Raw genomic sequence first — 16,711 nt, 5'->3', positions numbered from 1 at the left:
CTCGGGGCTCGGGGCGCAGGGAGCGCGAAGGGGGTGGCCCGGGGCGCCCCGGGGCGCCCCGCCCCCGCCCCCAGTCCCCCACGCCCAGGCCGCCCCGGCCTCATTGCGCGCGCGGGGAGGGCCGGCTCGGGGCGCACCCCCGCTCCCGCCCCCGCCCCCGCCCCGCCAGCCCTCGAGCGCCGCCCCCGAGCCCCGCGGGTGGGGGGGGCCTGGGCCCCGAGCCCCGCCGCGCGGCCTCTGATTGGCTTGGGGGGCGCGTGCGCCCGCCCCGGCGAGCGGGGAGGGTCCCCCCGGGCGCCGGGCGGGGGCGGGGGCGGGGGCGGGGGCCGGGGCGGGGAGAGCGGGGGCCGCGGGGAGCCGGGCTCGGGCGCGCGGAGAGCCGGCTCGGAGAGCGCCGGGGAGGGCGGCCGGCGGGCTGGGCGCGCTCCCGGGGCCGCCTGCCTGCACCGCCCCGCGGCCTTCCGGGAGGAAGCGGCGCCCGCGGCGGCCGGGGCGGGCGCTCGGGGCGGGCGCTCGGGCTCCCTCACCTGCCGGCGCCCGGGTCCCCCCGCAGCCCGCCCGCGGGACGCGCCAGGCCGGGCGCCGAGCAGCGCAGGAGCGCAGGAGCGCAGGAGCCGCCGGCCCAGCCGCCCGGGAGCGCCCCGCAGCCCGCGGGGGGCGCCGGCTCCATGGCGACCGGGCTCGGGGAGCCGATCTACGGACTTTCGGAGGACGAGGTGAGCGGCGGCCGCCCGGGTCCCGGCGGGCGCGGGGTCTGCGGGCGGGGTGCGCGCCGCCCTGGGCCGCGGGGACGGAGACGCGTGCGCCCCTCGGCCGCGCTCCCGGGCTCCCGGGCAACTTCCCGCCGCTCGGCCCTGCGGCCCGGGAGCCCACGCCGCGCGTCGCGGCCGGGTGTCGGCGGGACCTCCCGGGGCCGAGCGGCGGGCGCCCCGGGGCTGCGTGCGCGCAGGGGCAGGGGCAGGGGCGGGGGCCGAGGCCGGCGCGCCCGGGGGTCCCGGGGGTCCCGGGGCGGGGGCGCGGCCAGGGGCGGCAGGTGCCGCCGGAAACTTGGAGGGAGCCCGCAGCCCTGCCATGTCTTCTTTTCTTTTCTTTTCTTTTCTTCCTTTTTTTCCTCGGCCCCCCCCCCCCCCGGCTTCCGAGCCCGGCACCCCCGGGGTAGGTGGAGAGACAAAAGCTCAATCGCTCCCCCTTATTAATAAAGCAGATGCGGGAAGCCACGCCCCCGAGGCTGTGGCTGCGCGGGGTGAGCTTTGTTCGCGGCCTCCGAGGTGTCCCCGCGGCCCCCGCCCCCCCGCCCGCCCGGAGGGGACCCCGCGCCGGCCCCGGAGGGCGGGGACAGGTAGGGGGGCCCGTCGGCGGGGCGCGGGCGCGGGGCTCCCGGGGGCGCTTTACGGCCCTCGGTGCATTACTCAGCGGGGAGGTATTTCCTCTCCTGGTCGTGCGTTTCATGAAAAGTTGATGCCTGGAAATTCGAGGGTTTCGGGCTTTCTCTTTCTTCCCCCTCCTTTCTTTTCCGAGGTCCCCTCTTTCTCGGGTGCTGGGGGTGGGGTTGCTGGAGAGGCTGTTATCCGGACCTGCCCCGTGATGGCTTCTCTCTCTGCAGCTTTCCTGCCCTGGTTGGGGGTGCGTGTGTGTGTGTGTGTGTGCTTTGCAAGTGTGTGATGGAATCGTGTGTGTGTGCTTTGTGACTAATGGAATTGTGCGTGTGTGCACTTTGCAAGTGTGTAATGGAATCGTGTGTCTGTGCTTTGTAAGTGTGTAATGGAATAGTTACCTGGGGGTGGGGAGAGTGTTTGGGGGTAGGACTTTTTTTTTTTTTTTTTTCTTTCTTTCTTTCTTTCTCTCTCGCCAGAGCTACCTAAAGCTTGCCTCGGTATGTATTTTATCAAAGAATGATCACAATGCAAATAATGTGTGATTTACGTTTTCGATTATTTTGCCCTGCTGTGCTCAGGGCGAGGTAATTTCCCCCTTTTTTGAAGGGGGGGGGGGCAGTTACCTGGGGATGGGTGGTGAAAAGGCTCCTTGTTGCTTTCACCCAGGGGTTTCTCCCGCTCCCCGGCTCCTCTACCCTTTTGAGGAGCTTTCCCTTTCATTCGGTACTTCTCCATTTAATTAGCAGCCCTAGATGGCAGGCAGTGAGCTTTTAGAAAGGTGCTGAGATACTGACATTCCTAAACAAAGGGCTTTTTGAGGTATGGTGGGGGGAAGACAGCTGCACTTCAGCTTTGGTCTCTCGTAAATTTTAAATTACATGATTCTTAGCGCACCAAAGAAAAATATATTAAGAGTGTTTGGAGAAATTCAACTTGATGAATGGATTCTCTGCGTGCCCCTGTTGTGTGTTCTTTGTTTACATTTATATCTAGTGTCACCATCTACCTAGGGCACATCCTGCCTCTTTAGTTAACTCAGATCTCCTTAACTGGTGTCCAGTGTGAAAGCGAAGGGTGGAATATAAACAGAATTGGTATGTGTGTGTATGTGTATGACTGGGTTTACTCCTGCACGTCGCTGGACCGGTGTTTAGGGCTGGTGTGGGGAACAGCCCAAGGTGCTAAGGCCATTTTCTTGATTGAGTGATGGATATGTTGCTGGGACTATTAACTTCCTTCCGCACATTAGATTACAAAAGACAAGTGGCATCTGTTGTCTTTTTTCAGCTTCTCCTACCAGTGGGGGGGGGAAAAATAAGGCAAGACTGTTTTGATGACTTCACATTTCTATGGTGTTTGCTTTTTTTATGGGAGGTATCGCACCGTCGGGTTAGCCTTTGGAAAATCAGGGAATGCCTTCGTAGAATATTAACAAATTGTTGAATTTGCACAGCTTGTTTTGTCTCCCTGAATTAGTCTGTGTAAGAAAACAAATGAAAGATCTTAACAGGCTCTTAAAGCAGACTGGCTCATGAAACCAATGGCAGGGTTGTTTTTCCAAGGCGTGTTAAGTATGAGTGCACTTCAGTTCACACACTTGGTGTGCTGCCGAACATCACACGTGAAGATATGTTGATTGCTACATAAGAGCTATCTTACACATCTCTTAGCAAACTAGGTGTCCTTATACCTAGCACATTTCTTAAAAGTGAGTTTGTATTTTCATTGGAAGTTGATGGAAAGCATTGCGTGTTTGGAGCGCACTTAGCTTTCTGTCCCATCTCAGAAAGATTTTTTAGCTCTAAGTACTACTGGTGATGAAGCATTGCAGGGGGATGCCAAGACAGGATCTTGCTCCCAGGTCTCTCCAGCTTGTAGAAAGAGAGGAATTAAATATGGGCTTTGCTTGTTTGAGTGCGTGTACTGTTTATTTTTTGTGTGTCTTGTTGAGGTTCCTCAGTGAGCTCAAGCTCCTATTTACTGATTTGAATCAGGTCACCTTAGGGAAACCAAATTTGAAATTGCCATCAGATGAAGGACTTTGGTGTTTGAGAGATTAGCAAATTAGCAAAACTTGTGACTCTGGGCCCAGCATCAGATTTGGTTTGGAATTAGAACAGTTGGACTAGTTGCTGCATCTGGCTTGGTTCCTGGGCAGTTTTTTTGTTGTGCTTTTTGTTTTTATTTATTTTGTTTATTTTTTTTGGCAATCTGTAGCACATTTTGGCAGTTTACTCCGGAGTGTTACTGTTAACCTTGTGAAGTCTTTTTGTTGGAACATCTTAGCAAAGGTATCATTTATTGAAAAAGATTTCTGGGTGGAATACTAAAGTCTGAATGACAGCTTATTAGATGCGGCAGTTTTTTGGTGGTTACATGAGACAGATGGCCGGGCTGATGTGGGATAGCACTTTGACAGCCTTCCTCTGCATTATATACAAACAAGAATAGTTGGCTAATGTTTCATATGCTTTCTCTGCATCTAGCACTGTGTTAGCAAACTTTATGTACTTGCTGTCTCGTGTAATCCTCACGAACCTCCTAAGAGGTGTGCCAGGATTTACAGATGAGGAATAGAGGCTCAGAGAGGTTAGGTGACCCTTAGAAGGACACACAGTAAGTACGAATGGAGTCAGGATTTGAACTCCATTCTGTTGATTGCACAGGCCTGGTTTGTAGCATTCTTCCTGTCTTCCAGGTATCATGAGATGTCTTCATAGCCGGGTTGTTGAAGTTAATTTGCAGTGGAGATAAACATCAGGAGTTGTAAACTGAAGACTTGCAGGTCTGAGTTGACCAGGAGGCTGGCTTAGTATGGTCTTCGCTGTGCTTTAAAGCTCGGGAAGTTTTACAGAAAATGGCAAAAATCTGACCTCACTGGGGCTCCATTCTCACCTGGCAACAATTGTGTCCACGTTGTGGGGACAATGGGGAGGTGGTAGCTGTGCTGCAGTTCCTGCTACCCCCTCTACTGCTTATCGTTTTAGGGTTCTTTGAACTCCAGAACAAACATTTAAGGTTAACCTTTGGCCTAGGTATATTATCTTGAAGATGCTGTCAACCTTAAGATGCACCATTATCTTCTGTACCTCTAAGAGAGAAAAAAGTTGCTGTTGCACTATGATACACCGCTCATTTTATTATTATTATTTTTTTACACTGTTCATTTTATGGAGCATCCTTATTTCAGGCTGTTGCTGAATTCCAGACTCTCGTTAAGGGCCAGCTCTCGGACTCGTACCCCAGTCCTTCACTTTGAAGTCAGTTGCCAGTCAGATCGCTGCCTTTCTGTTTCTGAGAAAAGGGGTAGCATAAGGGAAATGCCCTTCACTGGGCATTGGCGGAGAAGAAACAGGGAGCCTATGAGATAGGCCACCCGAATAGCCATCTGTAAGTAATTGAGGGTAGCTGTTAATTTTTAAAAAATGGTCCATGTCAAGAGATTCCTTGAAATCCTGCGTGCCATCTTTGCAGCTGTGCAAAACAATTGCAAGATTGCGTTTGGAAATTAGTTTAGATATTGTTTGGATCTATAGGTGGTGCTGAACAGTTTTGTAGAGGCAGGTAAGACTTGCCCAGTTGTTCCAACTCCAAATGCCTGAGTCCAGCCTTGCAGAGCTGGCTGATGTGCTTTGTGCCTAGGTTGATGTGCTTTACTCCAGTTACAGTCTGCATCGCGATTGCTAACGTTTAAGAAAAACCCTAAAAGGGGACTAGGTTTTGTTGTGACACTTAAAAGCAATTTTATAAATTGGTGAATATAATGTATTGTCTTAAATTCTACTCTTATTGAATTTTTATTTTCTTCAAGGGTCCTATGGAATTTATAGAAACTGACGTCTTAATTTATGTTCAGTTTTATTAAGTGCTTAATTTTCTCATTACTGAAAAACAGTTTCCTTAAAGAGTAAAAATGATTTTGTTCAAAGGGGTGAGGACCGTGGCAAAACGGAAATCCCCAGACGATCTTGGTTTCTTTACCGTAGCAGAACACAAGGGAACTGGTTGGACATCTCAGTGCAGGGAGGACCTACATCTCCAGGAAACTTCTTGCAAAGTTGTTTCATGATACTGGGAGCATCAACATGCTTGACATGCATTCAGGAGGAACCTCCAGGAAGACATCTGTGCTGTTAGAGAATGACGTCACACATCACTGCAGCAGTGCTTTTGGGTTCATATTGCTGTGAGGGAAGAAACTTGAGGCTTATTGCCAGTTTACTCGCCTTTCTGTGTTGTGCAGTTACTCAAACAACATAGGAGCGTGGCCATATGTGACTGGTGAGAGAAACAAATCAGTTTCTCTTGGACCGATTGAGATCATCCTAAAATTCTTATTTTAAGTTAATAGGTCTGTTTGAACAGATTTTATTGGTGCCCTTGAATTTCAGGTCCTAGATGAAAATGGGGAAAATGAGATTTTAACTTAAGTGTTTTCGAGTGTTTTTGATGTTGTAGGTGTTTGAAGTGGTTTTGCCTCACTGATCTGTTTAATTGGTAATAAAGCCAACTATACCTTTGACGATCCATGTGAAAGAGGATCAAAATAATATACGAATAATGATGAAAATAAGAATTAGGATAGTAGGATTGGTGAAGGCCACGAGGAAGGTGGCCAAATGTTACTTTCTGTTTTTCGTATTGTTTCTCTTCCAGGTCACCGTATCAACAAATCTATCTCACTTTCTGACTATAGGTGGCAATGTTTGTACTGTTTCATGATGCTACTCTTGTTTGGGAGTTGCCTGTTGGCGGAATATAGCAATGAGAGCTGAATTTAGAGATGAAGATAAAGGAACTAGATTTAGAAACCAGTATTTTCCTACAAACTAAAAAAAAAAAAAAAAAAAAAAAATTAGCAAAAGCACCGAAAGTGATGTTTGTCAATGCGATATTTCAATCAAGAGACATCCTTTTATCCCTGGCACATTTAACTTGCAAGAACAATAGGCGTTTGGATCTAGGGGAAGAACCCCCACAAACGTGCACACAGAAACGTTCCTTTGAGAACCACGATCTTGTCCTTTGTTCTTGGGTGTGTCGGGACTTCTAAAAAATGCTAGTTCTGTGTGGACCATTCTGGAATTGCTGTCGTTGACTTTGAGAAGGTCAATGACAGCAATTATCACCACTCCTGAGTATTTGATTGCTGGGGAACTTCTTGATTCCTGAGGGCAGACTGTGGCTCAGGCTCTATCTGGCAGAGAGAAAACCAGTGGTGGAAAGATCTGGGACACTTACTTCGTGAATACCTAGGACCTCGTTATGGTTATGATGATTTGTTCTGAACCTGAGTGGCCTGGATGCCGGCTATGACTGTAAGCCCTTTAGGTGAGAAAGCTATGTTCCATTAGCAAATCTGGGGTAACTAGCTTAAATTTGCCCCACTAGTCGACTTTTTGTCCTTGACTCCAAAGTCCTGTATTGATTTAGAACTTGCCAGGTTTCGTGGTGAGACTATCTGATTCCCTCGCTGTCATCAAATTCAGTGTTGGGTGACTTCTTGGCAGGCAGGCGGCCACTGAGAGATTTCATAGTTTTATACCTCCTAGTCACCAAGAGAAAGGGGCCATTCAAAAGTGACTTTGTTTTTAGTGTGAGAGGCTGTGATGTGAAATCCAAGATGGAATTTGGAAGGGCCTGTAGGGATAGTGGGCCCACGAAGAGGATGGACTCGCCATCACCGGTCAGGGTGCTGTTCCATCACCCGGGATGTGTCAGGGTGCTGGTGGACCAAGGCTCCCGGGGCACACTGAGTGATGTTGTGATGATGGCCTGGGGGGCTCAGGCCCGTGTCCACCTCCTGTCCCCTGGGAAGAGGCTGTGTACTCTTTCTACCCCAGAGGGGACGCTGTGGTGCAGTGACCAAGGCCAAGCTGTGTGCACCTGTGAGTCTTGGTCTTAGCACAGTTTGCACTCTCCCAGTTTCAGCTGCATTCAAAGCCTGCTGTCCTCGTTCTCCTTGGGTGCAGCTCTGGATCACCTGTCGCAGCGTGCCTTTTAGAGCACTTGGTGAAGCTGGGCTTCCGTTGTGCATGAAGCGTCACGGTGGTCCTCGTGGCAGGAGAGAATGGCCCTTGGGGAAGGTCGCCCACACCTGCCTACCTGGCAGGAAGTCCCACCAGGTCGCCTCTGCGGCACATCTGTTCAGAACTGACGCCTTAACATGCAAACTTGGCTCTGTTCAGTGATCTGTGGGATTTCACGTGTTCCATGTCCATTTTGGCAACGGTGTTAGAAGTCACCAGTGTGAGGACTCTAGTGGAGACAGCTTGGGTCACAGGTAACGTAGAAGATGAGGATCTCTTTGGAATTTTTCCTGTTCAGGTGAATATGTTTATTGAATAGGTTAGTTTTATGTACATGCGTAGGTCTTGTGTGCATGTGTGTGTGTTTTTTTTTCCCCTAAATATTACAAGTTGTTTTGGTCTGGTGTTGTCCCCCCCACCCCCACCCCCCAACAAAAGCAAGCCTAAGCTATTTAGAGAATTTGCTTCGTAAGCTCTCAGTGTGTATCTCCTGGAATTAAAAGCTCCACATACTTACTCTCAAATCTCCCAGCTACCTTTGGAACCAGAGCATGTTGAAAACCCGAGCTTACTTTTTTCCTAAGGCTCCATCTTTTTTCTCTCTCCAGTTAATAAGTGATTCATCTTCGGGTGCTTCTCCTGGTGCCAACTCCATCTTTGGCAGTTTGGGTTGGAAAGGGGAAGGAGTGTGTGAGGTTTAAAGAAAAAGCAAAACTGAGAATCTGTTTGCTTCCTTTTATCCTCCTCCACTTCCTTTTGTGCTTTGTGGCTTGGGTGTGAAAATTGGATGCAAGCACCAGTGGCAGTCAGGTCTTTTCTAAACTTTGAACCGGCTGTGTGTCCCCCCCCCCCCCCATTTGTTAATAACTCCAGAGGGTAAATGAATGTGACTCTTGAATTAAGCTCTGTCTGGAAGGAGCTGACCCCTGTGATTTTTGAGTTCTAGAATATGTTTATGCTGATATTGGAGAAATTGGTATGTGCCATGCTTGCCCACCTTTGGAAGGATGTCTTCATTTCACTGACTTATTAGCGAAAGAGAACACTTTGGCCTTGGACTAAGAGCTTTTCCTTCCCTTCTTTGAGAAGTGAGGTAGAGAGACGCCCCTTGCAGCCATGGGGGGTGGCTGGCAGGGTGGGGAGGTATTGGAGAGTATTTAATACGTGGAGATGCCACTCACATCCCTGGAAAAGGTGGGTTACAAGATCGTGGCTGCAGTACAGTCCTCTTGTGGTTAGAAGTATATCTGGATGGAGACAAATGACTGGGCGTGTATCCCAGGATGTCCACGGTGGTTATCGTTGAGCAAAGGGATTACAGGTGATTTTCATTGCCTTTTTATGTTTGTCTTCTATTTTTCCACAGGGAGGTTTTTCTTAATGTAAAAGCTAAGTTTCAAAGTGAGATGGAAAGAAACCTCCCAGACCCTTGTAGGACATCAGGCTTTGGGTAAAAGCGAGAGCACTTGCTCGGAACAGATGCTGATGGTGTGTGTGCAGGTGCGCAGATGTTCGTCAGGGGCCCGCTGTGTGCCCATTATTTAAGGGTATCAAGGTGTCGGGATTGCCACTTGTGCTTTTTCGGAGCTCCCCGCCGAGGTGGGAAGTGGAGGGACAGGTGAAGGATTGGACACTTTTCAGAGTGACCAGGAAATTAGACTTCTTTTCAACTTGCAGCTTGTAGGACAGAGCTTTCGTTTCCTCCACTGCGGACACTTAAAATTTTGTAGTTTCATCCTTCTGTGCATAAGAGTAATTTAAATCTTTCAGTAGCATTGTGTGTCCTCTGACCTTGTGCGTGTGCTGTGAAAACCCAACTGAAATCTGTTTTCTCTTTTTGTGTCTTTGGGTTTTGCTTTAGAGTCTTGGTGTATCCCTGAATGGTTTTAGATGTCAGCGTGGTACTTGCGCACACCTGTAGTCATTGCTGCAAATATCTGAGTGTCTAGAAGCTGTCCTTGGTTTTCCCTTGGAGCAGACCTGTAATCGGCGTGTCCGTGTTTCATGGCGGTCCCTTCTCGAACAAAAGGGAAAGTTATGTGTCATCTGACACTGGTCTCTGCGTGTCTCCTCTCCCCTCCCCTCCCACTCCTGCTGCTCTTAATATTTCTGACCTAAGGATGTGTCCTAGGGTTGAGACGTGTGTGCCATGTGGCGTGAGTTCCTTGCACTCCTACCACACTCCTTCCTGCTTGCCCCCAAAGGTGCAGCCTACAGAATTGTGGTGCTTGAGTCGTGGCCAGTGTTAATTTGTGCACTGGGGCAGCCTGTGTATTGTGGCGGGTTATTGATAGTGGTCATGGAGACGAATGTTATCTCTCGTTCAGTTACGAGGTGTCTGTTAAGCGCCCACCTGGACAATGGGAACATGCGTCAGCCCGGTGATGTCATTAAGGAATCAAGTTCCATCTACTCCACCGTCTAAAGTCTAGGCCTTTTCAGAGACCTTCTTGGTCTGAGGCTGGCTGCCAGTGGCCATCAGAGCCATGTTCTTTTTTCTTATTTGCAGAAGAAACAGAGTGGCTTCCTGGATCTTAGGATTATACAAGTTTCATTCCCAGAAACTTCGATCCCAGGCGATCTTGGTGTCACATTTGCCACAGAGGCTCCCATCTGCTTCTCTCTCAACTAGCCAGTGCCAGGGAAGGGATGGAATGACCTTCATTCTAAGGGTCTACCTCTTGAGCTGAGGTGAAGTCCATGATGACCCTACAGTCCACCCGTTGGATAATTCATCTACCTTCAGATCGATACACTTCAGAAATACCCATGGCTCTGTGAAATCATGCGCTCTCTTTCCCTAGGGAGACAACCCAAATATTTGTTGAATTATTGCGAGGATCTCTGGGTTACACATTGTCCCTTCTCTTATGTTTGAAAGTTTTTTTTTTTTTTTTACTGGTCTAGTGACTTACACCTAAATAGGTTAGGTTCCCCCCCCCCCCCCAAACATTAGCCTACAGTAGTGAAGAGAGAGCAGGATACAATAAATCCCCCACTTGGAGAGGGGGAAAAAGAAGAAAACTGTTGTAGCTGGCAGCCAGGACTAGCAAGAAGTCCTTGGCTTGGTCGGCCAGTCTTGCAGCTCCTGGCTCTGCTGGATTGTACCCAGCATGAGACTCTCCCATGGTCCCTGTCCTTTGCAGCTGCCCTTGGATTGAACTGGCACTGGCAGACTGCCTCTTCTTGGGCCCTACTGGGTGTGAGTTTGGGGCTTTAGGGTTGTGTGTCTAGGGGTTGAACAGCCTTGGGCTAGTGTCATCTGACCTGAATATTTGGCAGTATTACTCCTGTGAAAACTTAGCATCTGAGTTTTTTGCTTCTAGTCAATTCCTTGGACTGGTAGCAAGAGCCAGTGACCTTATCTAAGCGAAGTCTCTGGTTCTGAGAATTTCTGTTCTTGGTAACTGGTCTCTCTGCCCTGTTCATTCCCATGGCTTCTACCTCAAGGCAATTTGAAAGTAGCCTTGAATGAAGAGGCACACGGTTTGGGTCCAGCAGCCAATCGGGCACTTGAACCCACTCTAGCTTTGCTCTGTCTATTCAGAATGACCAACTTCCCTAGACTGGGATTGTGGGGCCCATAGGACTCTCTACCTGCCCCCTGACTCAGCTATTTCATTTTATTTATAGCACTTCTTTTTATACAAGATCTGTTATAGTTAGGGCTCTTGATTGCAAGCAACAGTGACTAATTCTGGTGAATTTAAGTACAAAGGGATTTATTGAAGGCATTTTATTTTATTTTTTAAAGATTTTTGTTTATTCATTCTTGAGAGACACAGAGAGAGGCAGAGACACAGGCAGAGGGAGAAGCAGGCTCCACACAGGGAGCCCGATGTGGGACGCGATCCCAGGACCCCAGGATCACGCCCTGGGCCGAAAGTAGATGCCCAGCCGCTGAGCTACCCAGGCATCCCGGCATTTTAGATAGCATAGGAGTACCTGTCAAGCTGGAGACCCAGGCCTAGACAGCAGTCAGGGACCAAGGGAAGCTGGGCACCCCAGATCACAGCCAGAGAACCCCAGCTCCCTGGCCCTGAATGCCACCTATGACCCCATTCCAGATCTGTCTTAATGCCGTGTGGCGACACTCCTCTGGCTGGGGCTGCTCCAGGTCTCCTCTTTCTTACCCATTTTGGGGGTGCTCACAACCAGTTGGGTTCGGTGATTCAATAGAAGGACTCACAAGACCCAGAAACTGTTATACTCACAGTTAGAGTTTATTACAGTAAAAGGATATAGAGCAAAATCAAAAGGACCAGCTCCCTGTAGTGAGCAGAGGAAACCCCAGATTGCAAACTTCCAAGTGTCCTCTCCCAGTGGCGGCACACAGGATGCGCCTAATTTCCTCCAGTGGCAGTTGTGACAACGTGTATGAAGTGTTGTCTACCGGGGAGTCTCAGTAGACCCTCCGCGCCCAGGGTTCTTATCGGGGACTGCTCATGGAAGCTCCCTCTGCCCAGCACGCACGACCGTTCCCAGCTCCAGGGAAGAAAGTAGGTGTTCAGCATAAACCACATGGTTGGCACCGTGCGGCACGCTTCTTATTGAGGGAACATTTTGTATCTGTGGAGGGAACTGTTTACCATTCAAGGTCTTAGACACCAGCCAAGGGCCGATCTTGAAAGCAGGCCTTTCTAAGGAGAGCAGTCCGGGGCCTGCCGCACGAATCTGTTCTGCATCCCGCCTCCTGGAGGCCCTGGAGGCCCATGGCCCAGCCACCGTTGCTGGCAGGGGAGGGGATATGAGGGGCTTGTTCCTCCGTTCTTCAATTTTTGGTTTCAGTAGTGGGACCCGGGGCTGGCCTACCCGCCAAAAGTCACACTGTGGGGGATACCCAGACATAGGGATTATTTTCAGATGCTTCTTCCCAAAAGAAGACCCCACTAAGCATGAATTGGGCCCGTTATGAATGTTCAGTGAGTGGTTGCAGTAGTGAGGCGACGTGGTGTGTGTTTGGAGCATTTGCCATCCATGCATCAGGGAGATGCCTACGATGTGTTTTCATGTCCTTGTTGGGGGCTGAGTGCCCCCTCCTTCCTACCCCTGGGTGCTTAGAGGTTCTGGCCCTCTCCAGAGGCCTAGGGGTGATAGGGGATAGACGAGGGGTGGAGTTGAAACTGGATGAGGTGTTGCTAGCTCCTCGAGGTTTGGAGACTGACTATTCCAGATGGGGGCGCAGGGGTGAGGGGCGCTTAGCAAACATGAAGGCCCCAAGATAAAACCAAGCTGGAGGAACCAAAAGGAAACCAAAGTGGCTGGAGCATGGGGGCCTAGCAGGCGGTGAGACAGCAGATATAGAGGGAGGAGTTGGAGCAGTGAAGGGGTCAGCCTGGGCAGGGAGGTTGGCGTGATCCTGCTTTGGGGTTTCTGGGTCTGCATTCAAAGGCATCTTTGGCTGTGTAGGCAAAGGTGGCCCTTCAGCCGTCTCAGGCCGAGGAGGCGAAATGCTAACATTGTCAGCACTGTCCTCCTCCTGCCCGGCGAGGCCAGACGATGGTGGATGGAGGTCACGAGTGTAAGTGTCCTGCAGTTGAGGAGGCGCGAGCCCTGGGTCAGCCCCAGACGCGGTGGAGCTAGCACAGCGCTGGGCCCCGGAACCGGCCTGGGGCAGCCAGCTCCACGGGGGTACCCCTAGTTAATGCCTCCTGGATGAAATCCCAACCAGAGACTACAAGTCAGCACAGAGGGGAACTGAGAGAGGTTTTCCCACCTTTTAAATCTGAAGAGTACTATTCTAATGAGTAGTTGGTTGCCACAGTGCCCTTCCTGGGGTCTTCTGACTTTCTCTTTCCCCTGGCCCTGACTCTTTAAAACACCTTTATAGTGTTATATTTTATATATTTTTTAAAGCAACTGCAGTTTTGTTAGAATGAAGTTGGCTATTTATTTATTTATGAGAGCGAGAGGCAGAGACACAGGTAGAGGGAGAAGCAGGCTCCATGCAGGGAGCCCGATGTGGGACTCGATCCCTGGACCCCTGGGCCGAAGGCAGACACTCAACCACTGAGCCCCCCAGGCGTCCCGAGGTTGGTCTCAATACACAAAAAGGTTAATAATTGCAGGAAAGGACAGCAGTGCCCACTAATGGACAGTTTTATGGATAGGATGGGGGTGGGTGGGTTGGCAAGTCCAAATTCCATAATGTCCCTGTTGCTCCAGGAGGGAGCAACTGATGGGTTTCCCAGTCTTATTATTGTGGTGATTTTTAACTCCCAGGCAACCAGGACCATGCCCTTCTTTGCCAGGCAGCCTGGATTCTGGTGTCTGCAAAATGGTGTTTCAGGCAGGTGCTCCGGTATGGACAATGACAGTTGCAGCCTTTGTTTTTGCCCTTTTAGAAACTTGTGGAAAATAAAACCCAGGGTGTGTCGAACGATCAAAGGCGAGTCAATGGCCTTCTGTCGAATGAATTTGCCTCTTTGGGGCTTGAAGAGGCAAGAAGTCTTTTCACGTAGAATTTTGCTCTTAACCTCTTCTCCTTCCCCACAATTTGAAGTAATGGCATAGACTAGAAAAAAAGGGATAATCTCTGTGGCATGAACAAATTCGGGTTCAAAAAGATCTTAAAACTGATTTCTTTTTTTGGTAGCTGTATCTGATGAGATTGATGTGTGAGTCTTGGATGGAGCACACAGTCTCAGGGCTGGATGGTGTGCTGGGCCCGGGGAGGGCCAGGGAGGGCCCGTGGCCTGCAGCTCTGGCTCCCGGGAGGTGTCTGATCTGAGACAGGTGAGTAAACAACGACTGCACATGCTGCGGTCTGTGAAGCAGCAGAAACTGTGCAGGACACCGCTGTGGGGTCTGGGGTGTGAAGATAGGTGGAAAGGAAAAGCCAGGGTGTCCAGCCTCACACAGTGATCTTCTGAGCTGAGTTTAATTTTTTTATTTTTATTTTTTTAAAAGATATATTTATTTATTTCTTCATGAGAGACAGAGAGAGAGAGGCAGAGACACAGGCAGAGAGAGAAGCAGGCTCCCTGCTGGGAGCCCAATGCAGGACTCATCCCAGGATCCTGGGATCACGACCTGAGCCGAAGGCAGATACTCAACCACGGAACCACCCAAGTGCCCCCTGAGCTGAGTTTTAGATGAAAATAAGGGAACAACTAAAGTTTGAGCACTTTCCACCTACTAGGTGCTGATATAAAGGCCTTAGAAAAATGAACACTCATCTTCATGTCAACTCTTTGAGGTGGGTCCTTCTATCTCCATTGTACTGCAGCCAGGCGAGAAACTGAGGCACAGAGATGTGAACTGACTGGCTCAGAGTGTCACAGAGCTAGTACGTGGCAGAACCAGGACTTGTATCCAGGCAGTCCGGCTCCCAGGCCCATGGGTGGAACCAGCACGCTGTGGTGTCTCAGGGCACTTCATCAGGAAGGGGGAGGAGGATGCTGCTGAGGCCCTGGGGGCCAGGCCGAAAGGCAAAGAGGGGATGGCTGTATGTGGAGGCCTGTGCATCTTGTCCAGGAACCAGTCCTCTGGGACAGTTTGGGAAATGGTGTCGATTTGTGTTTGTCTAGCACTCCCCGTGCAGGGGGAGAGTGGATGTGAGGTGAGTAACGGTAGGCGGTCATGCAGCTGGCCTGGCCAGGGAGGTGGTGGGAATGAGGCCACCCCCCGGGGAGGGGAGCGCGGGGTGAATGCAGGAGGTACTTAGGATGCAGGTGGCATTGGATTGGTTACTGGTTGAGAAAAAGGAAGGACTCTGGCATAATCACCCACCTTTCTTGTTTCAGGGAGCTGCATGGATGGGAAAGGAGAAACCTACATTTGTTTTTTTAATTATTATTTAAAGATTGATTTATTTTAGAGAGTGCATGCGAATGGAGGGAGGGGCAGAGGGAGAAGGAGAATCCTGGAGCAGACTCCCCTCTGAGCTTGGGGCCCGAAGCGGGGGCTTGATCCCAGGACCCTGACATCATGACCTGAGCTAAAATCAAGTCAGTTGCTTAACTGACTGAACCCCCCCCCAGGCACCCCAAAATCTGCATTTATTTATTAATATTCTTTAAAGATTTTATTTATTCATGAAAGACACAGAGAGAGAGGCAGAGACACACATAGGCAGAGGGAGAAGCAGGCTCCTTATGGGGAGCCTGATGTGGGACTCGATTTCAGGACCTCAGGATCATGCCCTGAGCCGAAGGGTGATGCTCAACCACTGAGCCACCCAGGTGCCCCCGAAACCTACATTTATTAAATACCTACTATAAAGGTTCTAGACTGGGGGACTTGCCCTCCTCCAGCATTTTGCTGTGTCACGAGATATTTTTGGTTGTCACAACTTGGGAGGTGCTGCTGGCATCTAGTGGGTAGAGGCAGAGGATACTGTTACACATCCTACAAGGTGCAGGGCATCCCCCACAACGAAGAAATACCTGGCCCCGAAAGCCAGTCGTGCCCAGGCCGAGGAGCCCCCACCCCAGTGTGTTTCAGTTTCACATAGCTACCTAACTGACCCCATAACCAATCACAAGACCTTAGAAATCCCGTCTTTCACATTTTTCCAATGAGAAAACCAAGGCATAGAGGGAAACAGGGGCCTAAGCCAGGGAGCTAGCAAGTGCCAGGGTCGGAATTTGAACCCGTGTCTTCCGTATGTCAGAATGCAGACACGTCTTTTCGGTTCTCCCTGCTGCTTTCATTCCTCACACTGCTGTGTGTGGAAGGAAGAGGCACATCGGACCATGGGGTTCTTTCTCTGTGGCGCTGGCTCCAGACAGGAGGAGGCAGGAAGGAAGGTGGTTATTTATACTCGGCTCTGCCTAGGATCGAATAGCTCTGCATTTTCCGATGCTGAAGGTCTTACAGCGAGGGTTTCACAGAACTGTGATCATTTAGATGTTGGCTTCCCCTGCAGGTCTAAATATGGGAACACATACTATCTTTTCCCTTAAAAAGACTACTGTTAATTTACAGTAAGATAAAAATGCGAAAATTTAATTCCAAGCCCAGTTTATTGCTTGTGCGTATGAACTATCGCAGCCCCTCCTCTTAGTAATTTAATTACTAACTATCCCTTTGGGAAGGGATAACATGAAGAGGGGAATTTGGAAGACCCTGCAGGACTGCTCTGTATTTAGAGATAAATATAAAAATACATTGATTTGCCAGAGGTTAAGGAGCCTCTTTGAGAATCCGTTTTAGCATGGTCTAGAGTGACCAGATTGCTTTTGGTAGCTAAGGATACAGTGGCTAATTGCTAATTTTCTAATGGGGTTTCTAATTTTGCCAGGGGCTGCCCGTTTTCAGTGGTTATTATCCAGCTCCCAGGCAGATTTTGCATGTATTCAAAGC

General features: G+C 50.1%; 1 protein-coding gene across 1 annotated transcript in view; it reads left to right on the top strand.

Annotated features, from left to right (window-relative positions):
• The first annotated feature begins 360 nt into the window (after nucleotides 1-360).
• NEDD4L (NEDD4 like E3 ubiquitin protein ligase) overlaps nucleotides 361-16,711 on the top strand; it is a 338,701-nt gene continuing 322,350 nt past the window's right edge. The window contains 1 exon segment of the mRNA XM_049111433.1: nucleotides 361-716. Within this exon segment, the coding sequence (XP_048967390.1) occupies nucleotides 669-716 (48 nt within the window). The 5' untranslated portion in view covers nucleotides 361-668.

This window comes from Canis lupus, chromosome 1, assembly GCF_003254725.2.
Source record: "Canis lupus dingo isolate Sandy chromosome 1, ASM325472v2, whole genome shotgun sequence".
NCBI classification, from domain to species: Eukaryota; Metazoa; Chordata; class Mammalia; order Carnivora; family Canidae; genus Canis; species Canis lupus.
Note: the sequence above shows the minus strand (reverse complement) of the source record. Positions and strands in the feature narration are given on the sequence as shown.